Raw genomic sequence first — 25,508 nt, 5'->3', positions numbered from 1 at the left:
ACCATGCTCCTCATTGTGTACATGAATGTGTGACATTAAAGGATGTTATATCTCAAATACATATAATACTGGTGTGTGGGATGTTACTCACCAGCATGAGGTGATGTGGTGGCAGCCCCTGAGTCACGAGCCCCTGGAAGTCCACGGACTGCTGTGATACTCAGGGACCTGCGTATCATCTCTTGCCAGGTGTTGTATTCGGTTTCCAGGGGTGGACCACTGCCTGTTCCCCTCTGGTGCATGGCTTCCTGCCCCATCTTCTCTTTCACCCGCCTCTTACAATCTTCCACCTTTTTTAAGTCCCTCGACAGTCCTCCTCTGCGGGGGCATACTGTTTACAGCATCCTCTACCGCCAACCATGCTGTCTTACGCCTTCGGGCAATGCCTTTGCCCTTCTCCTGGCCAAAGAGGGCACTGTGGTTGTCCATGATGGCTTGGACTAGTGCAACATTCTCATCGAATGAGAAGTTTGGGCATCTCATGCGCTCATCCTCTGTGGCCACCTGGCTTGCTCCCTGGGATGTCCCTGGTTTGGGTTCCTCCCTATCCTCCCCCTTCTGTCCCCATGTGCACCCTCTGTCCCTCTTCTAAGTGTATCTGGTCTCTGGGCATCTCCCCTCCCATCATCCCTTCTAACTTTCCCTCTCCCCACTCCACTTACTCCCTGACGGGGACCCCGCTGCTCCTCCTGTCCACTACAATACTCCTCTCCCTGCAACTCCGCTCCCCTCCTCCCCTCCGCCCTACCTCTCCCTGACATCCTCACACTACACACACTCAAACACTCACACTCACTCCCAGTTCAATCACACACAATCACAACCAAACACTCAGCCTATCACACTGTAAAATTGAAATAAAATGTGTGAGGTGTTAGAAAAAAAAAGTGTCGTGTATTTTGTATATGTATGTATGCAATATGTGTGCAATATGTAAAAAAAAGTGTAAGTAAATGTACAAGCTTACCCAAACAAAAATCCGACTTAACCAACTATTATGCTGCGCCTCTCTCACTACTCTTACTAATCCTTGACTCACTGTAGTGTGCTGTAGCTCAACAAACCATCCAAACACACTGAAGAAAATGGCGGTTGCGCATGGGTTTATATCTGACTTTTGAATAGCGTAATTACGTTGCGCATTTTTAGATGGAGTTGCGGGTAATTTTTACGAGTGTTAGCCTAATTTGCATAAAACTACACTTTATTGAGACTTTACGTGGACAAAATACTGGCGTAAGTACTTGCAACGACTAAAATGTGTATTTGCACACTTTTCGGAACAACGCCAGTTTGTCCTACTTACGCCACTTTAGCATCTGACGGCGCCGTATAGTGGATACCCCAATGTGCGAGGTGAAATTACGGGGGCGGCGCGGGTTCCCTCGCTTGCACCGAAAACTACGCCGTATATCGGATTGCGCCAATGGTGAGGTATCACAATGCAAAGTTTCTGTGGGACTTTTGCAATGAGCAATTGTTATTTCATGCCTACGAATGAACTCGTATTTGAAAACTCCACATAAGAGTAATGGGAACCATTTTAGACAACTTTTCCAACTGATTGCAATATGTCTCATTGTCTGGTGGGTTTAAATAACATAAAAATTGGCAAAAATGTAGGTAAGTAATAGCAAAAGAAAATATGTCCATTACCATGTAGCAGAATATGAACAAATAAAACACACATATAAATATATATATATATATATATATATATATATATATATATATATATATATATATATATATATATATATATATATACATAATTATGGATGTGTATTGCAGAATTATGTTTTAGGCCACCTTTAGATTTGTTGTTTTAGCAATGGTATAATGACCATGTAAAATTATTTCTCAGTCTGTTTATTAGAATACAACCAGAAAATACATGATATTTGTATGCAGTATTAAAAAACAGAAAAAAATCAAGAAAATACAAAAACAATAATAATACACAATATATGCAAAAATGTAATATAGAACAGGTAGGAAATATTTAATCAACCATGACAGGTGCATTCTGTTTTGAGATATGTAGAGAGGGATCTCTTAAAGGATATTAGGCTTGGGGAAGTTTTGAAAGTGTGTGGGAGGTTGTTCCATAATTGTGGTGCTCTGTAGGAAAAGGAGGATCGAGCTGCTTTCTTTTTGTATTGAGGTAAGCTAAATAACGTGCTGTTATTGGATCGGAGTTTATAGGAGGTGGGAATAGCCGGGGAGAGCATTCTGCTCAGGTAGGGTGGGAGCTTCGTAGAAAGGCTCTTAAACACAAGGCAGGAAAGATGGAGGGTGCGTCTGGATTCCTGCGACAGCCAGTTTAGTTCTTTTAGCATATCACAATGGTGGGTCCTGTAGTTACATTGTAGCACAAAGCGGCAGAATGAGTTATACAATATATTAAGTTTATTAAGGTGAGTTTGCGGTGCAGGTGCATATACTACGTCCCCGTAATCCATAATAGACATCAGCATTTGCTATACAATCATTTCCTTTACTGTAGGGCTGAGGCAGGATTTGTTTCTGTACAGGGCACCTAGTTGTGGATAAAGTTTAGATGCAAGTTTTTCTATGTGGAGGCCAAAAGATAGATTGGGGTCTAACAACATACCTAAGTATTTGAAAGAGTGTACTGCGGTCAGCGTGCAATTGGATTTGTTTTGATGCGAAGATGGGAATTTTGTAATTTATGTAATTTAGGTCCCATTCCAAAGATCATTGTGACAGTTTTGTCAGTGTTTAGGAAGAGTTTGTTTTTTGAGATCCACTTTTCTACCTCTGTGAACTGGTCTTGGAGCACTGCTTCAAGCTGCGGCAGACCGGAATTGTTTGCATAGATTACCGTCTCATCTGCGTACATGTGTACAGTTGAGGATTTGCAGACATTAAGCAGATCATTTATAAATAATGTGAATAATAGGGGGCAGAGAATGGAACCTTGGGGAACACCACACGTGACTGGTGAGAGGGAGGGAGTCACTGTCAGAAATGGAGACATATTGTGATTGATCCGATACATACGATCGAAACCAGGTTAATGGATGATCAGCAATACCAGAGTTTTTAGGTTGAGCAGTAGTATGTCATGGTCTACTGTGTCAAAGGCCTTTGCAAAATCAAGGAAACTTGCTCCAGTTAGGTCTCCTAGTTCCATGCCAGTTTGGATGTTGTTGCAAACTTTTAGGAGGGCAGTTGTAGTGGAGTGATTCGTGCGAAAACCTGATTGATCAGGGGTCAGATAGTTATATTGTTGGTAATACTCACATAGTTGTGTATGGACGTATTTTTCTAAGATTTCTGACAATACTGGGAGCAAAGATATAGGGCGATAATAAGAAACCAATGTTAGCTCCCCACTTTTATGGGTTTGGGTATGTATCCAGATACCAAGGATTCGTTATTTAGGGTTGTGACAGGTTTAGCAATTGCCGGCGCACTGAGCTTCAACAGCATTGCTGGTATTTGATCAGGTCCAGACTGGTTTTTCATTTTTAGATTATTAAGGTGTTTCTTAATGACATTCATGGGTACAGGTCTAAAATTGAACTTCTCTATATTGGGTCTTTGCTGATTTAGTGGGGCCTGATCCACATTTGTAGTTTCAGGATGCGTGTCATTTATTAGTTTGTCAATCAGGGTGGTGGAGCATCTGACAAAATAACTATTAAAGGCATTTGCTACTTCTAAGGGGAGTTGCAGGGTTTGGTTGTCCACATTGACATTGGGGGGTTGGGAGTGGATTGGTGGATTTTGTAAGTTATTTATGAGTTTCCAAAACTTTCTAGGGTTTGATATGTTATTGTTCAGATTTTCACAGAAATATTGGGCCTTGGCCAATTTTGTTTGTTTAGTGCATATATTTTGCCATTGTCTATATACACAGTGATCGTTCATAGAGCCTGTTTGCTTGAACTTTGACCACAATGAATCCCGAAACTGGTACATTTGAATGAGGTCAGCTGTGATCCAATTCAAGTGTGCTCCTTTTACTCTCACCTTACACAGCGGGGCATGTAAATTCCAAACTTGTAAGAGTTCAGACTGAAAGAATTCAACTGCAGAGTCTAGATCAGGGATTAGGTTTAATCTGTGCCAGGGGAGTTTCTGGATGTCAATTAGAAATGATTGAAGATTAAATTTTTTGACCTGGTGATTTTAACCTTGGGAGAGGATTTAGTTGCCTTTATTTTGCGCACGCAGTACACTAAGCAGTGGTCACTGAAATTGTTAGGGAGAACACCTGCCTCCTGGATTCGGTCGGGAGAAGTGGAGAGAATCCAGTTGAACAGGGTGTGATTATGGATTTTGATGTTTATGCAAGTTGGGAAGGAGATTTATTGCGTTAGCTGCAAAGATTTAAACAGTGAGCGACAACTATTATTTTTTGGATTCAGCCAATCAATATTAAAATCTCCAAAAACTAAAATTTCACTTTTTGGGTTTTGAGCTATGGTTTCACTAAGGAGATGTGCTATGTCAGAAAGGGAATGCACAGGGGAGTTAGGTGGGAGGTAGATTCCTGCAACAATGATTGATTTACTGCACGGGATCTCAATTGTGCCAGAAAGGAAATCAAAGGTGGCATGAGAGCTATATTTTGGTAAGGGGGTGTACTTTGTGTAATTGTCAACATAAATTACAATGCCGCCTCCTCTCTTTGCTCTGTCATTTCTATGGCATGAATACCCATGTATTGCAATGGCAGAGTCAGGTAATTTTGTGGTTAGCCACGATTCAGAGATCACAATGATTGTGGGCTTGTATTGTAAACAACATGCTTGCAGTGCATCAATTTTTGGTAGTAAGCTGCGGATATTACAGTGCACAAAGGAGAGGCCTTTTTTAGTTGGAAGGCTAGGAATGGAATTTGTTGGTGGACCAGGGTTAGACTCTACATCATTTGCAAGGGCAAGTAACAATTGTTTGGCCATATAGTGAATGTGATACTTTATAATTTTGTGAGGTGGGGGTTTAATCACATCATTCCATTCAAAATGTTAAAGATCACAGAATTTGACAGACATAAAATCGTACTTTTGCATCAGCAAGTCGACTCTCAATGGGAAATTAACAACCAAACTGGATAATCATGATGTGGTATTCAAGCTGTTATAAAGAAATTTGAAGAATCAGGAGAGGTCAAGGGCAAAAAAAGAACTGGAAGGCCAAAAAAACTTTCAAAATCTGTTTAGAAATGTCTCAGATTTTCTTCTTTGAGGGACTAGAAGAAGTCCAGCAAGGACCTGGCTCAGTATCTGGCAGCTTCATCGGGATGCCAAATTGACCCATCTACAGTTAGAAGAAGCTTGATTATGAATGGTCTTTCTGGAAGGGTAGCAGATTGTATGAAGATCAGTGAAAAGAAGTACTATGGAGTGACAAATCCTAGTTTGACATTTTTAGGTCGAATTGGCGACAATATGTGAGAAGAGTTAAATAAAGAGGGAAGAATTAGTGCTTGTGGCCTTCAGTGAGACACGGTGGAGGGTCTGTCCTGGTTTGGGGCTGCCTTTCTGCCAGTGGTGTTGGTGATATTGTCCGAATTAATAGGGTCATGAATGCTGAAAAGTACAGCCAGGTTTTCATTCATCATGCCATTCCTTCTGGAAAATACCTGATTGGGAATGGTTTTATTTTTCAGCATGATAACGATCCCAAGCACACTGCTTATGCAGTGAAATCATATTTGAAGAGAAAAGCAGCTGATAAAACACTGACAGTCATGGACTGGCCTCCACAGAGTCCAGACCGGAATATAATAGAGGCAGTATATGGGATCAACGGGACAGAGAAAGAAAAACCTAAATCTAACGAAGAACTCTGGGAAGTGCTGAAAGAAGCCTGTTATAATATACCAGAAGATTACTTCAGAAAACTTCAGGACAGTCTCCCCAAAAGAGTTCAAGATGTGCTTAGTGCCAAGGGAGGTCACACTAAATACTGACTTTTGTGTTTTTTTTTTGTTTTATTTTGAGCACATATTTCCTGTATTTTCATTTGTATCTTAATAAAGAGACCGAAAAATAAATATGGATGGTCATTAAAATTTTGCTAAAACAACAAAGCTGGTGGTGGCCTATGACTTTTGCACAGTACTGTATATATACAATATATATATATATATATATATATGTGTGTGTGTATACACATATTCTATCATTCATAACTAGTTTTAGAAGTATTTGCATCAGCCAATAGGATTTTTTACCATTTAATTCCGATTGGCTAATAGAATTCTATCAGCCAATCGTAATTCAAGGAACGCCATCTTGGATAACGTCATTTAAAGGAACCTTATTTCTTCAAGAGGATTTGAAAGAAGAGGATGCTCCGCGCCGGATGTCTTGAAAAATGGAGCCACTCCACGTTGGAAATATGAAGATAGAAGATGCCGTCTGGATGAAGACTTCTGCCTGTCTGGAGGACGACTTCTTGCCTCTTGGATGAAGACTTCTCCCGGCTTCGTTGAGCACTTCTGCCCGCTTGGATGAAGACTTCTCCTGTATTGATGAGGATGGATGTCTGGTCTTCAAAAACTGTAAGTGGATCTTCGGGGGTTAGTGTTAGGTTTTATTAAGGGTTTCTTGGGTGGGTTTTATTTTTAGATTAGGGGTTTCGGCATCGAAAAAGAGCTAAATGCCCTTTTAAGGGTAATGCCCATCCAAATGCCCTTTTCAGGGTAATGGGGAGCTTAGGTTTTTTAGATAGGATTTTATTTGGGGGGTTTGGTTGTGTGTGTGTGGTGGGTTTTACTGTTGGGGGGTTGTTTGCATTTTTTTTTACAGGTAAAAGAGCTGATTTCTTGGGGGGGGCTTTTTATTTTGATAGGGCTATTAGATTAGGTGTAATTAGTTTAAATATTTTAAATATTTGATATATTTTTATTTTGTGTAATTTAGTGTTTATTTTTTTTTGTAATTTAGTTAATTGTAGTTATATTGTTGGTAATACTCACATAGTTGTGTATGGACGCATTTTTCTAAGATTTCTGACAATACTGGGAGCAAAGATATAGGGCGATAATTAGAAACCAATGTTAACTCCCCACTTTTATGGGTTTGGGTTTATCTGGCAGCTTCATCGGGATGCCAAATTGACCCATCTACAGTTAGAAGAAGCTTGATTATGAATGGTCTTTCTGGAAGGGTAGCAGATTGTATGAAGATCAGTGAAAAGAAGTACTATGGAGTGACAAATCCAAGTTTGACATTTTCGGGTCGAATTGGCGACAATATGTGAGAAGAGTTAAATAAAGAGGGAAGAATTAGTGCTTGTGACCTTCAGTGAGACACGGTGGAGGGTCTGTCCTGGTTTGGGGCTGCATTTCTGCCAGTGGTGTTGGTGATATTGTCTGAATTAATAGGGTCATGAATACTGAAGAGTACAGCCAGGTTTTCATTCATCATTCCATTCCTTCTGGAAAATACCTGATTGGAAATGGTTTTATTTTTCAGCATGATAACGATCCCAAGCACACTGCTTATGCAGTGAAATCATATTTGAAGAGAAAAGCAGCTGATAAAACACTGACAGTCATGGACTGGCCTCCACAGAGTCCAGACCGGAATATAATAGAGGCAGTATATGGGATCAATGGGACAGAGAAAGAAAAACCTAAATCTAAAGAAGAACTCTGGGAAGTGCTGAAAGAAGCCTGTTATAATATACCAGAAGATTACTTCAGAAAACTTCAGGACAGTCTCCCCAAAAGAGTTCAAGATGTGCTTAGTGCCAAGGGAGGTCACACTAAATACTGACTTTTGTGTTTTTTTTTGTTTTATTTTGAGCACATATTTCCTGTATTTTCATTTGTATCTTAATAAAGAGACCGAAAAATAAATATGGATAGTCAGTGTGTGTGTATACACATATTCTATCATTCATAACTAGTTTTAGAAGTATTTCTTGTATTTAGAAATAACTCAATTAACTTACGGCTAGATTACGAGTTTTGCGTTATGAGTGAAAAAGCATCGTTATGGCTCTTTTTCACTCCCCCTGCTATTACGAGTCTTGTAGGTATAGCTGTACCACACACTTTTTTGGCCGTCACGCAACATAACTACCGCACTTTTTAAAAAGTCCTTTTTCAATGGGACTTCCACAGCGCCGGGAGTTTGCCTGTCTGGCCAAAAAGTGAGCGGTACAGCCCATAACTACAAGATCCGTACCGTAAACTGAAAGTCAGTAGTTATGGGTTTTACGCTACAAAGCTGTAACATAAAACTCATATCTAAAGTGTTACAAAGTACACTAACACCCATAAACTACCTATTAACCCCTAAACCGAATTAAAGGGTAAAAAATCCTATTGGCTGATGCAATCAGCCAATAGGATTGAGCTTCAATCCTATTGGCTGATCCAATCAGCCAATAGGATTGAGCTTGCATTCTATTGGCTGATTGGAACCGTTTAATTCCAATTGGCTAATAGAATTCTATCAGCCAATCGTAATTCAAGGAACGCCATCTTGGATGATGTCATTTAAAGGAACCTTATTTCTTCAAGAGGATTTGAAAGAAGAGGATGCTCCACGCCGGATGTCTTGAAAAATGGAGCCGCTCCGCGTTGGAAAGATGAAGATAGAAGATGCCGTCTGGATGAAGACTTCTGCCCGTCTGGAGGACGACTTCTTGCCGCTTGGATGAAGACTTCTCCCGGCTTCGTTGAGCACTTCTGCCCGCTTGGATGAAGACTTCTCCTGTATTGATGAGGATGGATGTCCGGTCTTCAAAAACTGTAAGTGGATCTTCGGGGGTTAGTGTTAGGTTTTATTAAGGGTTTCTTGGGTGGGTTTTATTTTTAGATTAGTGGTTTCGGCATCGAAAAAGAGCTAAATGCCCTTTTAAGGGCAATGCCCATCCAAATGCCCTTTTCAGGGCAATGGGGAGCTTAGGTTTTTTAGATAGGATTTTATTTGGGGGGTTTGGTTGTGTGTGTGTGGTGGGTTTTACTGTTGGGGGGTTGTTTGCATTTTTTTTTACAGGTAAAAGAGCTGATTTCTTTGGGGCAATGCCCCACAAAAGGCTATTTTGGGGGGGCTTTTTTATTTTGTTAGGGCTATTAGATTAGGTGTAATTAGTTTAAATATTTTAAATATTTGATATATTTTTATTTTGTGTAATTTAGTGTTTATTTTTTTTTGTAATTTAGTTAATTGTATTTAATTAATGTAATTTATTTAATTTTAGTGTAATGTTAGGTTTTAGTGTAAGACAGGTTAGGTTTTATTTTACAGGTAAATTTGCATTTATTTTAGCTAGGTAGTTAGTAAATAGTTAATAACTATTTACTAACTAGTCTACCTAGTTAAAATAAATGCAAACTTACCTGTGAAATAAAAATAAAACCTAAGCTAGCTACAATGTAACTATATTTATTTAGTGTTAGTGATGTGGGAGGCCAGAGGTTTAGGGGTTAATAACTTTAGTATAGTGGTGGCGGCAATTTTGGGGGATGGCAGATTACGGGTTAATAAATTTATGTAGGTGGCGGCGAGATTGGGGGTGGCAGATTAGAGGTTAATAAGTGTAGGTAGGTGGCGGCGATGTCAGGGGCATCAGATTAGGGGTTAATAACTGTAATGTAGGTGTCGGCGAAGTCGGGGGCAGCAGATTAGGGGTGTTTAGACTCGGGGTTTATGTTAGGGTGTTAGGTGTAAACATAAATTTTATTTCCCCATAGGAATCAATGGGACTGCATTACGGAGCTTTACGCTCCTTTATTGCAGGTGTTAGGCTTTTTTTAGCCGGCTCTCCCCATTGATGTCTATGGGGAAATTGTGCTCGAACATGTAAAATCAGCTCACAGCAGCGCTGGTATTTGTGTGCGGTATGGAGCTCAACGCTGCCATATTGCCCGCTAACGCCGGGTTTTTGCAAACCTGTAATAGCAGCGCTATTAAAGGTGAGCAGTGGAAATAACTTGCAAGTTATTACCGAGCCGATCATAACGCAAAACTCGTAATCTGGTCGTTAGTTTTCAGGTGCAGGGAACTTAGAAATTACAGGACAATTAGATTGGGTAAAACAATAAATTGCCTAAAGAAAACCAAAGCCAGAAGTTCATTTAGCTGTAATAGTCTGCAAGATTATATTAGCAAATAATTAAAGATATCAAGTTTAACAATACACCTGTGTTAACATTTCTCAGTGCAATAGCCTTCCATAGTCAAATGAAGCTGTAACTGAATGCCGGCGTTCATGTATTGTTCAGGTATTATCCCTCCTTTTTTCAAACAGTAACACACATAATAAAGGCATTTTTTATTAACAGTTTCTAGACTTTCTATACCTTTACAAACAGCTTGAATTCTAATATGAACTTCAGTATTCATTTGTCACTTGCTCCTAGTATTATATAAGTTAGTTGGTGCTAGATCTCCTCCTTTTTGCCTCTCCATCAAATTCTCATCCACAGTATTAAGCATATTTTTTAAACAGTGTTCCTGTGTACTTATATTATCAAATTTGCTTCATTTTCTAGGTATCCTTTGTTGAAGGAGCAGTAATGCATTACTCTGAGCAAGTTGAACACATTGAGTAAGCCAATGATTGGAGGCATATATGTGTAGCAATTAATGGGCAGCTAGCTCCCAGTAGTGCATTGTTGTTTCTGAACCTAACTAGGTATAGTTTTTCAACAAAGTATGTCAAGCAAGAAAAGTAAATTTGATAATAGAAGTCAATTGGAAAGTTGTTTAAAATTGCATGCTCTGTCAAAATCATGAAAGAAAATGTTGGGTTTCATGTCCCTTTAAGGCTTAAACCAAAAAAGACGTAGATATAGATCATGCAGTATTTTGCCTACAGTACCAAATAACGTATATATACGTCTGAGCTGCAGGAAGCTCCAGAAGCCTCAGCTGTAAAGTTACAACCGAGAGATGGAGTTCCTGAGCTCCAGACATCTGTCTGCATATGGAACCAGAGTACCATTGGTGAATGTAGATGCATTGTGTCAATGCCTGTAATGATTCGCTCCTTGTATCTGTGGGAGGTGTGAGAGGGAAGGTGGGAGGCGGGTGGGAGGCACAGAGGCGGAGGAGGGAGGAAGTGGGAGGGGCCCTACGCTAGAGAAACTATTGTTAAGGGAAAGGGAGCGATGGGAAGCTACACTACAGAAAACAGGGGAATTGGAAGGTGGGGCATAATTAATTATCGTGGGAGTGGGGAGATAGGGGACACCACTACACAACATATAAAAAATAAAAAATAATAATAATTAAAAAAAATAAACTGGGTACTGGCTGCCAGTACCTAAGATGGCCACGAGTAGTAAGAAGGGGGAGGGTTAAAAAGCTGTTTGGGGGATCAGAGTGGTGGCATGGATGAGGAGTGATCACTGCATTGTGATGAAAAAAAAGAAGAAAAAAAAAGCTCTAAACTGCATACTGGCAGACCTTCTGCCAGTATCTCAGATGGTGGTGACCAGTGGGGTTGAGTTGTTTGGGAGGGGTCAAGTAGGGATCAGGCAGTGGGAGGGTAATCTCTACTCTGCATCAAAGATTAACTTTACAAGTTAGCTAATTTACCCATCACTGCCACGTCAGGTGCAAAGCTGCAATTAGCGATATTCTAATTGCCAAAAAAGTAATGACAAAGCCATGCATGTCTGCTTTGTCTGAACAAAGGGGATCCATGAGAAGCTCTTATAGTGATTTATAATATGACTGCAGTAGTTGTGTGTAAATAATTTCAGTGAGAATCCCAAAGTTTGCGAAAAAGTTAACAATATTATTTTATATGATCGTATCTGGTGGGTAAATATTCTGTTTTATCTGAGTGATAGCAAAAATGCAAAAACATTCTCCGGTACTTTGGACAAGTTTTTCCTTGAAAATTCCCAGTAACTAAAGGGTTCCAGTGGGAGAAATTGTGTTGGTGATCTGTAGATGTTCCATTCTTGTTTTCACTACAGTCTTCAAGCTAATTTATTTCCAAATAGCTGTTCTTCTCTCAATATGTATTTTGTGTCATCACATGAAATGCAGAGTTTGTTAGTTTGATTCTAGGCTGGTTGCTTAATTTTTTTCAGTGAGACCCTATTGTAGGTCTGACTTACTGTTTTTTTCTCGCCAATGCTATTGTCACACATTAGGTCCAGTGAGGTAAGGTACTAGACCATACAATTTGTATGTGAGCACAAAACTAGATGTCACTTGTATAGAGAGGGGCTGGTTATATACCTAATTATATAAGTCAGAAATATTGGTAATCCTAAGATTACCTGGGTAAACCTGACATTACCCAAGCGGCTGTGAGTAAAGCCCGATGTAATGTAATTCCCCATCTACACTAATTTTTTTTTTTGCCTCTGCCTGGAGGGTTCAAGGAAGGCACCCTGACGATCCTCTGGCATCCACCCCAAGTGAACCTTGGGGAACAAGGTTTACAAGGGGAGCTTCGCCCCTGTTGAACCCCCCGGGCGGAGGCAAAAAAGATAGTGAAGATGTGTGAATTACAGTGCATAGTATATATGTTTGATGCAGTGACTCGATGCACTCTGAGAAGATTTATCATGTTACATCGGCTTTACCCACAGCTGCTTGGGTAATGTCAAGTTTACCCTGGTAATGCTCGGATTAGCTAATTTCTTACTTTACCCGCAACGTATATATATATATATATATATATATATATATATATATATATATATAGAGAGAGAGAGAGAGAGAGAGAGAGAGAGAGAGAGAGATGGAAAAATATCACTATAGTTAAAAGTTACTAGACCAGAAGGAAAAAGTTATTAGTCCACTCAATGTTAAAAATAGGAAAAAGTTAAATTTCTAACTCACCTGCTGTCATTTCTAACTAGACATGCACTATATATGTATCTATATATTTGTTTTTGTGGGTGTATGCACTCTCACCATCTGTCTTCAACTGCCAGGGTGCTCTGAATATAGCAAATAACCTCAAAGATCGAATAAGCACTCACTGGGCTTCAGTCATCTGTGACAAAAAAACTTTATTTTGTGACGTTTTGGGACACCAAACAGTCCCTTCCTCTGACAAACAACAATCAAAAAATGGCAACCTTATAAAGGCTAGTGAAACCCTCCCCCAAATTGTGAACCAATGAACAAGATTAGTGTTTGAGGACAGAAGAGACAAGTCTCCTGATAGGACAGTGATTCTGTTAAAACACGCCTGATAGGCTAAGGACATAGGTGATTAAAGTGAATAAAACTGTGTATATTTGTGTAGACTTAGTGTGCATAAAATTAAAATCAACATTCTGGGTCCACAATATGTCAATCAGTAGTTTAATCAAAACTAAGCCATAATTAATGTGCAAAAACCGGAACATAAGCTTATATGTTTGCAAAACGTCTTTGACCAATCAGATCTGTGCATACAAATTCCCTTCTAAAACCACCTATCAAAAACGGCCAAACAAGAACTGGTCACTAATCCGGCGCCCTTGTTTTTCTACTACATGTTGTTATTCATGAGTCAGAGACAACAAGCACTTAGAATGTGTTTTAGATAATGCGGATCGAAATGTCATGAAAAGAGATCAAACCGTATGTGTAAAAATATAGAATATAAAAATATATTAACTGGGCCATATGTTTTAACAACGGCACCAACGGCCAATAAAATATCACGATTGAAACACACCCCCTAATGCACCTATCATGGTGTACGCTTGGAACGCCCGCCCATGTAGCTGATAGGCTGGATGTCAACGCCCACTAGCCAATAGAAACGCCGCAATATCGGCACATAGTACCAGGCTGTATTCTCCAATGAGGTGGTAATATTAGACCACATACCCTAAATGCACCAATCAGCTATGAAGAACCATGCAAAGTGTCATCCCACCTGTCAGATATTGTAAACTACGCAGTGATCTGTAACACAGTGCCAACACGAACCTAGAACGGACTATTAAATGTAAAACCCAACACATATATCCGAGCCTGCCCTATCTCAAATATGAAAGCCAATAGAAACACCGCAATATTGGCACATAATAACAGGTTGCATTCTCCAATGAGGTGATAATATCAGACCACATACCCTAAATGCACCAATCAGCTTTGAAAAACAATACAAAGTTTCATCCCACCTGTCAGATGTTGACACAAACATAGAACGGACTATCAAATGTAAAGCCCAGCAAATACATCCGAGCCTGCCCTATCACAAATATGAAGTTACTGTAATCATCGCCACCGTTCTTACAACGCTCATCAGCAACAGCAAGTCAGTGTTAAAAACAGAGCATAAGTGTTAAAATGCGCTTCAGTATAAAAAACAAATTACAGAGTCACCTACCCAGTAGATTTGTCAGGTCACATTCCCCATCTGGAAGAACAACAGTATACAAACCGAAATGGTACATCATGCCCACAAGGATGTAATGCCTACAAAAATATCAAGTGCTCTAAAAGACAGGGACCCCACCGAGAATCGGAGACAACGTAAACCTCCAAATACAAAAAAACAAAAAAACAATACACCGTGCATGGCAATATAATCCATCTTTATCACACTGTTTCACAGAACATACTATATTAAACTCACCAATTCAAGAAAGAGTTGCTATGTCCTAAAGACAAAATGGATGGCCTAATGTATAATAATAAAACAAAAACAAAAACAAAAAACGTTTCTCAAAAGAATGTCCACAGAAAGCTCTAACCGAACCCCCTGTTATCTAACCAATACAATAGAGCACAAGTCTCCGACATCAGGGTGAAAAACAATTTTTAGGTTAAATATTTCATTAAGAAGGTAGATATTCCAATCATATTTAGCAAACATATGTATCCTAAAATACCCGGATATCACTGACAGATACTGCATCTGTCTAATGCTCAACCAAGTTGACAGTGGACCCAAAGAACGTGGAATGTGTTAAAAACAAAATTAAAAACACTAATATAATTACTTCAGTATAGTCTACAGGAACAAAAATAGCTGAAAAGGGAAGACCTAATCGTATTGGGGTAAATATGAACATGTCATATGTAATAGGTGAAATAAGTAAACAAAAATTAACAGAAATAAATACAGAATTACTCATTCAAAAAGGCAATAAGGAATCAAAAATAACAAAAACAAAAATAAAATTAAAATAAAAAGTTCCAAAAAAATAATTAAAAAATATATCAAAAATTACCACAAAAAAAATTACCAAAAAATGTATCAAAATTACCAAAAAAATAGTACCAAAAAACTGTACCAAAAATAGAATATGTTGGGATATCTCCCAACAGCTAAATCATGGACTCTCATTACAAATCAGCTTCGATGGATTCTCTCATAAATTAAAGGTAGCATTGCCAACCAGTGTGGACGTTAAGACCTCTTGGTTGTGTGGTTCCAAGTTCATAGATCCATCTTGCCTCTTTTTTCAACAGGATAGTTGCCCTATCGCCTCCCCTTCTTAATCTCGGGACATGGTCAATGATCCTAAATCTCATGTCCGTGACAGAATGTCCAGATTCCAGAAAGTGGCGGGCCACAGGTTGGTCTGATTTTCCATTGTTAATAGCAGATCTAATGCTATACCTGTGATTGGCCATCCTCGTTCTGGCGTCATCGGTAGTCTTCCCGATGTAATACTTGCCACAAGGACAATTCAGCAGATATATAATGTGTGTGGTAGTGCAAGTCACGGCATGCTTGATTCTGTATTTCTTCCTACGCTCAGGATGCTGGAACTGTGTGCCAATGATCATTGCATTACAGGTAACACATCTGAGACATCTATAACATCCCGCTTTTCTTCCAAGCCAAATGTTCTGTGTTTTATCAATTAGGTCAGTCCTCATCAAGAGATATCGCAGGCTGTGACCCCTTCTATAACCAATCCGTGGTGCATTCCATTTTTGAAAGGCAAAGTATGGTCAGCCTCTAGAAGTTTCCACTCATTTTTCAAGGTTTTGACAATCAAATTTTTGTCAGGTGTATAAGTGGTCACAAATGTCATTTGTTGTGTCTGCAGATGCTCAGGTATCACGCTTGACTCATGAGTATTAGCAAGTATTAGCATCTCTGTTAGAACTTTGCGATCGTACCCTCTATCTCTGAACCGCTGTGTCATTTCTTCCAATTGACTTGAACATCTCGTTTCATCTGTGTTGTTCCGTATCACGCGCTGATATTGCGCTTTCGGGATGTTCCTGATCAGATTGGGCTGTAGAGCGTAGTTCCCAATTTTGTACTAGACTTGTAGACTCTCACATCAAGATAGTCAACCATATCGTGACTGATATATATATATATATATATATATATATATATATATGTATATATATATATATGTGTGTGTCTGTGTTGCTTTTTTATCCTTATAAATTTGGCACAGAAAGATTTCTGCAGACCATGGTTGTTTTTGGCATTAGTTTAACGAATAATACATTGCACGTCTGATATATAATATAATATATATATATATATATATATATATATATATATATATATATTTACACACACACACTCACAGACTACCTAGAAAACATAACTTAACTGGAAGATTTCTAAGTTGTATATTTAAATCAAGGTGGAAAATCTTTTCAAATACTTTCTTAAAAAGGAATTTAGTGGGGGAAAAAAAGCTTGTCCGCCTGATTGTCCGCCTTGTCCGCCTGATTGACACCCCCTGCTAGTGGCCAATTTGCCGTGAATCTGCAGGGTGCGGCATTGCACTAGCATTTCACAAGAACTGCTTGTGCAATGATAAACGCCGATATCAATGAGCAGCGGACATGATTCGCTACATCGTATCATGTCCACTCACACTATGATAAATGTACCCCATAAAGTAAACACAAAACCATTTTCTTTTCTTTATATAAACACAATTTAAAAAATGTTTAATAATAATTCTCTCTTATCAATTTTTTTAACAGGCACACGCTGCAGTTTGGCATCTCTATAATGACCAGTTTCGCTCAGCGCAGGGAGGACAAGTTTCCATAGCTCTTGCTTCACACTGGATAGAACCCGTTACCATGACAGATCGTGATATACAACAATGTCACAAGTCTTTGGATTTCGTATTGGGCTGGTTTGCAAAACCAATTTTTATAGATGGGGATTACCCTCAGTCTATGAAGAGCAATCTTTCCTTTATTTTACCTGATTTTACAGAACAAGAAAAAAGATATATTAAAGGGACAGCTGACTTTTTTGCTCTCTCTTTTGGACCCAACCTTAGTTTTCAAATGTTGGACCCAGATATGAAATTTCGACAAAATGAATCTCTTGACCTTCGGAAAATCCTTTATTGGATAAACATGGAATATAATAAACCAAAGATATTTATAGTTGAGAACAGCTGGTTTGTCTCCGGCAATACAGAGATGGAGGATGCAAAATATATGTTTTACCTAAAGAAGTTTGTCATGGAAACTTTAAAAGGTATAGTGAAAAGTTCAAAGTGTATTTTATGTTAAACGGACATTAAAGGGACACTGAACTCAATTTTTTTCTTTAGTGATTCAGACAGAGCAAGCAATTTTAAGCAACTTTCTAATGTATTCCTATTATCAATTGTTCTTCATTCTCTTGGTATCTTTATTTGAAAAGCAAGAAAGTTTAGATGCCGGACCATTTTTGGTGAACAACCTGGGTTGTTCTTGCTGATTGGTGGATAAATTTACCCACCAATAAACAAGTGCTGTCCAGTGTTTTGAACCAAAAATTGTCTGGCTCCTTAACTTAAATTCCTTCTTTTTCAAATAAAGATAGCAAGAGAACAAAGAAAAAGTGATAATAGGAGTAAATTAGAAAGTTGCTTAAAATTGCATGCTTTATCTGAGTCACGAAAGAAAAAAATTTGGATTCAGTATCCCTTTAACCTCTTAACGACAAGGCCATTTTTCAATTTCTTTCCCTTAAGGACCAGGGCTATTTTTACATTTCTGCTGTGTTTGTGTTTAGCTGTAATTTTCTTCTTACTCATTTACTGTACCCACACATATTATATAATGTTTTTCTCGCCATTAAATTGACTTTCTAAAGATATCATTATTTTCATTATATCTTATAATTTACTATAAAAAAAATGATAAAATATGAGTAAAAAATGGAACAAAACACAATTTTTCTACCTTTGACCACCAAAATCACACATCTACAACCACCTAAAAACACCCATGCTAAATAGTTTCTAAATTTTGTCCTGAGTTTAGAAATCCCCAATGTTTACATGTTCTTTGTTTTTTTTGCAAGTTATAGGTCAATAAATACAAGTAGCACTTTAGTATTTCCAAACCACTTTTTTTCAAAATTAGCGCTAGTTACATTAGAACACTGATATCTTTCAGGAATCCTTGAATATCCCTTGACGTGTATATATTTTTTTTTAGAAGACATCCCAAAGTATTGATCTATTTTGGTATATTTCATGCCACCATTTCACTGCCAAATACGATCAAATAAAAAAAATTGTTCACTTTTTCACAAACTTTAGGTTTGTCACTAAAATTATTTACAAACAACTTGTGCAATTATGGCATATATGGTTGTAAATGCTTCTCTGGGATCCCCTTTGTTCAGAAATAGCAGACATATATGGCTTTGGCGTTGCTTTTTGGTAATTAGAAGGCCGCTAAATATCACTGCGCACCACACGTGTATTATGGCCAGCAGTGAAGGGGTTAATTAGGGAGCATGTAGTGAGCTTCTAGGGTTAATTTTATCTTTAGTGTAGTGTAGTAGACAACCCCAAGTATTGATCTAGGACCATTTTGGTATATTTCATGCCACCATTTCACTGCCAAATGCGATCAAATAAAAAAAATTGTTCACTTTTTCACAAACTTTAGGTTTCTCACTGAAATTATTTACAAACAGCTTGTGCAATTATGGCACACATGGCTGTAAATGCTTCTCTGGGATCCCCTTTGTTCAGAAATAGCAGACATATATGGCTTTGGAGTTGCTTTTTGGTAATTACAAGGCCACTAAATGTCGCTGCGCATCACATGTGTATTATGGCTAGCAGTGAAGGGGTTAATTAGGTAGCTTGCAGGGTTAATTTTAGCTTTAGTGTAGAGATCAGCCTCCCACCTGACACATCCCACCCCCTGATCCCTCCCAAACAACTCTCTTCCCTCCCCCACCCCACAATTGTCCCCGCCATCTTAAGTACTGACAGAAAGTCTGCCAGTACTAAAATAAAAGCTATCTTTTATTTTTTTTATTTTTTATAGCATATTTACATATGCTGCTGTGTAGGATCCCCCATAGCACCCAATCTCCCTGAGCCCCCCCCCCCCCCCCCCCACACACACACACAGCTCTCTAATCTTCCCCCTCTCACTATTTGGTGCCATTTTGGGTACTGGCAGCTGTCTGCCAGTACCCACTTTTCAAACTTTTGTGAATTTTTTTATATTTTTTTTTTATTTCTCTGTAGTGTAGCTGCCCCCCCTCAATACCCATGCCCCCTCTCCCAGATCCCTTTTATAAATAAAAATTTAACCCCCATCACCCGCTCCCACCACTTCACCACCCGCTCCCACCACACATCACCACCCGCTCCCAACACAACCAGACGGTTTAGATTGCGGGCGCGCGCAATGCAGCCCTGCCCCTGTGCACGCTCCCACACCACTGGGGACTAATCCGGCAGAAGATTCCCAGCGATGGGCCGCCCACCCTCCTCCCTGCAGCTGCTCCCACCCACCAACGATCGGCACCATTGCTGGCCGATGCAGAGAGGGCCACAGAGTGGCCCTCTCTGCATCAGTGTGACAGAAAAGGTATTGCCATGATGCCTCAATATCGAGGCATCACAGCAATACCTTGAAAGCGTCTGGAAGCAATCAGGATCGCTTCCAGCCGCTTTAAACACCTAGGTCATACAGGGTACGTCACTGGTCTTTTAAGACCAGTTGTGTAAGACGTACCCTGTACGACGCTTGACGTTAAGGGGTTAAAGTATATATCAGCATTCAAGCACTGCATTCCATTAAAAATGCCTTTAAAGAGTGTATTTTGATAGTAAGATTAGCAAGGTTCTGCAGTCCAGCAGCACATACTTACAAGCATATAAAGTATGCTTGTAAGAAAACACATTTTCAAAACTAAATGTTAGGAAAAGAAAACAAAATTAATAAAGAAGCCTCTAAATTGCTAGCTCAGCTTGATAAATGGACCCCTTAGAAAGGGATACTAATTCAAATATTACAGCTCTAACAAATTAGAGCATTTCATTTTTGTTTTAGAAAGTTTCTTTAAATTCACTACCATTGATTAACCTTTGAGTGCTAAGCACTTTCCCACCTGGGTGCTAAGCTGCTTACACTGTTAGAAAGGCTAGATTATTACCTTTCCAACAGTGGTTCTGTAGCTGCTTAGATGCCTGAGATACAGGCGTCTAAGCAGCATGCCCCCTATTCCTATACTTAACATTGTCAATTTTAAGTAAAGTTGCCCGGTGACGTCATCACATCATTGTGCGTGACGTCACCGCACATAACGCGATGCCTGTCACTATACAGGCCCGATCGCCGGGGTAGGAGTGGGTGGGAGCCCCCAGATCTCCCTCAAGGTGGGAGAGTGCTAGCGACGGCTCTGAGCTGTTGTTAGCACCTGAGTGGGAAACTATGCGACGGCTCAGAGCCGTTGTTATTACTGAAAGGGGATACTGAACCCATTTTTTTTTTTCATGATTCAGATACTGTACAACTTGCAATTTTAAGCAACTTTCTAATTTATTCCTATTATCAATTTTTCTTCATTCTCTTGCTATCTTTATTTGAAAAGCAGGAACGTAAAGCTTAGGATCTGGACCATTTTAGGTTCAGCCCCCTCGATAGAGCTTTCATTTAGCCACCAATCAGTAAGCACTATCCAGGGGGCTGAACTTAAAATGGTCCAGATCCTAAGCTTTACGTTACTGCTTTTCAAATAAAGATAGCAAGAGAATGAAGAAATTTGATAATTGGAGTAAATTAGAAAGTTGCTTAAAATGGAATTCTCTATCTGAATCATTAAAGAAAAAAAATCTGGGCTTAGTGTCCCTTTAATAATGATAATATTGTGCATAATTGCACACATAGGGGAAGAAAACACAAGAAATCGTTACTATACTACCAAGAAGCTGCGCCAATATGTATAGTAATATAATTGTTATTGTTTTAGTACATGGCCATCCATTTAAGAATAATTGAAAACAAGTAACAAACAGTGGTGTTTAAAGGGAACTAAAGATCAAAATGAAAGTTTATGTGGATTGGATAGAGCATGGTATTTTACATAACTTTCCAATTGAATTATATTATCAATTTAGCTTAGTTTCCTTGGTGTCCTTTGTTAAAGAGTATTTATAGGTGACCTAAGGAGCGTGCACGTGTCTTTAGCCACCTGGCAGCACACTGTTGCAAACACTGTAGCCAGGCCCATTGAATGCTAAAGACACATACATGCTCCTAAGCTACCATAAGCTAACCTAGTTGTACCCTTAAACAAATGAGACCAAAGGAATAAAGCAAACTACATAATATAAGTAAATTGCTCTGTCTGAGTCTTTACCTTTATTTTTGACTTTGCTGTCCCTTTAAAGGGGGCTGCTGGATGGTGCTAAAGTTTAAAGGTTTCCTCTTGGCCTGAATTTACAAGAGCAAGTAAAGAGGTAAGGTTGGCAGAAAAGGAATTTAAAGAAATAAAAGGTATGAATAGGTCAAAGAAGATAAGCTCCGCCTCCACCACCCCCAGAATGCCCTGCACCACTGATATTTGCCCCCCTGAATTTTATGGTCTAGATCTATAAAACGTCTATATCTATGTTTAGAAAATAAACTTAAACTGACAATTACTTCAATGTAACTAGTTGCCACTGCCCTAAATGGATGAAAAATCTCTCATACGGTCAATTTCAGACAGGCAGACAAAACTACAATTTTATAGCATTTTATAGCACAACACTATGTAGCTCCTAAGGAGGACTTTCAGGTCACATGGTTAAATCAAACTGCTGCAATACTTTAAAATGACATCTGGGTCCTTTTAAACCTCACTGAGGAAGCCAAATCATCCTCTTCTTTAAGCAGCAGCTGTGTACATTAGACTGGTGTGTGTACCAAAAACACAGAATCCCACTGCTTTAGTTATATAACTCCATTGGACAAAAAAACGAAAAATGTTACTGTTGGCTTAGGCATCTTTAGCGCACTATCTTTGCATTATATTTGTGTTGTCGAGCTGATTTCTTTTCATATACAGTCATGGCCAAAAATATTGGCACCCCAGCATTTCTGTCAGATAATGCACCACTTTGCCCAGAAAATTGTTGCAATTACAAATGTTTAGACTTTCTCATGTTTATTTCTTTTGTTTGTATTGGCATGACACAAAACAGTGGAGAAAAAAAAAAGCCAAATCTGACACATTCCACGCAAAACTCAGAAAATGGACTGGACAAAATGATTGGCACCTTCTCAAAATTGTAAAAAAAAAATTGCATTCTAAGTTTGTAAAGCTCCTTTAATTTTTAATTGAACTCACCTGTATTAATTAACAGGTGCTGACAATATAGAATAATATATAGACAATATAGAAATCCCACCGGCAACCAATTAAAATGGTAAAAAATTGACTCAACCTTTCTGTTGTGTGTCACTGTGTGCCACACTGAGCATGTGCACACTGTAGCTAATCTCCCTGGACATGGACGAAAGAGAAAATTTGATCAAAGATGGCAAAGGTGGATTGTTCGAATGGTGGATAAAGAACCTCGATCAACTTCCAGGCAAATTCAAGCTGACCTTCAGACACAGGGTCAACTATACGCACTATACGTCGCCATCTATATGCAAAGAGGCGCTATGGTAGGAGACCCAGGAGGACCCCACTACTGACACAGAAACATAAAAAAAGCCATATTGGAGTTAGCCAAAATTACAGCTTTTTGGTAAAGCCCATCATTCTACAGTTTTCAGAAAAAGATATAAAGCTTTAAATGAAAAGAATACAGTCTCTACAGTCAAACATGGTGGAGATTCACTGATGTTTTGGGGTTGCTTTGCTGCTTCAGGCACTGGATGTCTTAACTGTGTGCAGTATCCTTATGAAATCTGAAGACTACCAAAGAATTCTGTGGTGCAATGTAGGGCCCTGTGTCAGAAAGGTGGGTCTCCTTCAGAGGTCATAGTCTTAAAGCAGGACAATGACCCAAAGCACACGTCAAAAAGCACCCAGAAATGGTTTAACACAAAGCACTGGAGAGTACTAAACTGCCCAGCAATTAGTCCAGATCTCAATTCCATAGAGCACCTGTGGAGAGATCTCAAAACAGCAGTTGGGAAAAGGAACCGTTCCAATCTGAGAGACCTGGAGCAGTTAGCAAAAGTAGAGTGGTCCAAAATTCCAGTAGAGGAAGCAATTGATTTCAGTTATTTTTTGTGCCACCAAATATTAAATTTAGGGTTCCAGTCCATTTTTGGAGTTTTGCGTGGAATGTGTCAAATTTGGCTTTTTTTCCTCCACTTTTTTGTGTCATACCAATGCAAACAAAAGAAATAAACATGAAAATGGCTAAACTCTTGCAATTGCAACAATTGTTTGGGCGAAGTGGTGCATTATATGACAGAAATGCTGGGGTGCGAATATGTTTGGCCATGACTGTAACTATGTGTTTAAACCCTTCAAATGGGTAAAAAAGCACTGTTAAAGTCAGTGCACTAATGGGACCTGAACATATCTAAAGAGTCAATGACAAGAGGCATATGCTTGTAGCCACAAATCACCAGCTAACTCTCAGCAGTGCATTGTGGCTCCTGAGCCTACCTAGGTATGGTTTTAAACAAAGGATATGGAGAAATCAAAGTAAATTTGATAACAAAAGTAAATTGAAAAGTCTCTTAAAATTGCATTCTCTATTTGAACCATGAAAGTTTACTTTTACATTTATGTCCCTTCAACTTGCTAAAATTGTGCTACCACAAAGTTTGGATCCTTCCACTTCAGCCCAAGTCCTGGTGTACAGTTCTGCAACTTTGGCACTTCTGGGGGGCTTTGCAAACTACTAGTTCAGCTTCAACAACGATCAGATAACTCCTGGCCAGTCTACTACTTGATACCAGGGGAAGCTCCCAATGTTTCTCCACACCAGACAAGCTTCTTGATAAGCCCACGCGCACATCACAAACACGTGCATATGGTGAGAAAGGTAAGATGTGGTTTGATATTTACATTGTGGTTGCATTGTTACCCAAAAATTGTTTGTTTTTCAAATGTTTATTTAAATTCTTCTATTTTGCTTTAATTCTACAGTTTTCCCTTCAGTTCTGTAATATCACAGTCATGAAGCTTATAAAACAGCTACAGTCTTCGTCTGTGTTTTTATTTGAGTTTGAGTTTGTTCATTAATCTGTGCTCTTCCCTGCCAGGTATTAATTTATTTTCCATGTTGTTTGGTCCTCCCAGATACAAAAGCAATGCTAGTTCAAACATTAAAATGAATACTGATGACACTTCTTGTCAACACCATCTGTTTAGATTAAAAAAATTAAACAGGTCATCAGTAATTTGTATTGTTAATATTTGTCTAAGTACACACATTTCACTATGACAGCATTGCATCAACGGGTTACAGTACCAAATTAAAAAATAAGACAAATTGATAGTGTATCCATAAGTTTCACATATTGACATATAATAAGTGAAAAATACTTGCTGTGATATATATGCGTCTCATAAGCATAAATATGCAGTAACCTCAAAAAATAATATATCATATTTTTAATTTTCCATAGACACAATATCTCAAGAGGTGCAGATGGAAGATTATTCTGAACATGCAAACTATTGGGAGGACTCGTAATCCACCCTTTTTGAAGACCCTGCAGATCCTGTTCAGGAGTTGCCTAGATCTGCCATCTGGCAATCAACCCTTGTTGAATACTCTGCAGATCCTATTAAGGAGTCGCCTGGATCTCCCATCTGGCAATCAACCATTGTTGAAGACTCTACAGATCCTTTTAAGGAATGACCTTTATATCCCATCTGCAAATCAACTCTTATTAAAGATTCTATAGGTCCATCTGGCAATCAACCCTTGTTGAAAACTTTGCAGATCCTGGTTCAGGAGTCACCTAGGATCTCCCATCTGGCAATCAATGCTGGTTGAGGACTCTGCAGATCCTGTTCTGGAGTCGACTGTATCTCCTATCTGGCATTTAACCCTTGATGAAGACTCTGCAGATCGAACTCAGGAGTAGCCTGGATCTCCCATCTGGCAATTAACCCTTGTTGAAGACTCTGCAGCTCCTTGTTCAGAAGTCACCAGGATCTCCCATCTGACAATCAACCCTTTTTTAAAGACTCTGTGGATCCTGTTTAGTAGTCACCAGGATCTCTCCCATCTGGCAACTACATGCATCCCCACTGTAACAACATTGTTAAAAAGATATTGTACTGTAGCATTTTCTCCATTCTCAAATTGTCTTTTCTACCAACTGGACTATATATATATATATGTGTGTGTGTGTGTGTGTGTGTTATAAACACAGAGGGAACATGCCGGGAGGAAGACACCT

The 25,508-nt window shown here is 39.0% G+C and overlaps 1 protein-coding gene across 1 annotated transcript in view; it reads left to right on the top strand.

Annotated features, from left to right (window-relative positions):
* Positions 1-25,508, top strand: part of KL (klotho) — a 141,953-nt gene that overhangs the window by 82,583 nt on the left and 33,862 nt on the right. The window contains exon 2 of the mRNA XM_053708456.1: positions 16,872-17,382. Within this exon, the coding sequence (XP_053564431.1) occupies positions 16,872-17,382 (511 nt within the window). The remainder of the gene's footprint in view (positions 1-16,871; positions 17,383-25,508) is intronic.

Source organism: Bombina bombina, chromosome 3, assembly GCF_027579735.1.
Source record: "Bombina bombina isolate aBomBom1 chromosome 3, aBomBom1.pri, whole genome shotgun sequence".
Taxonomy (NCBI): Eukaryota; Metazoa; Chordata; class Amphibia; order Anura; family Bombinatoridae; genus Bombina; species Bombina bombina.
Note: the sequence above shows the minus strand (reverse complement) of the source record. Positions and strands in the feature narration are given on the sequence as shown.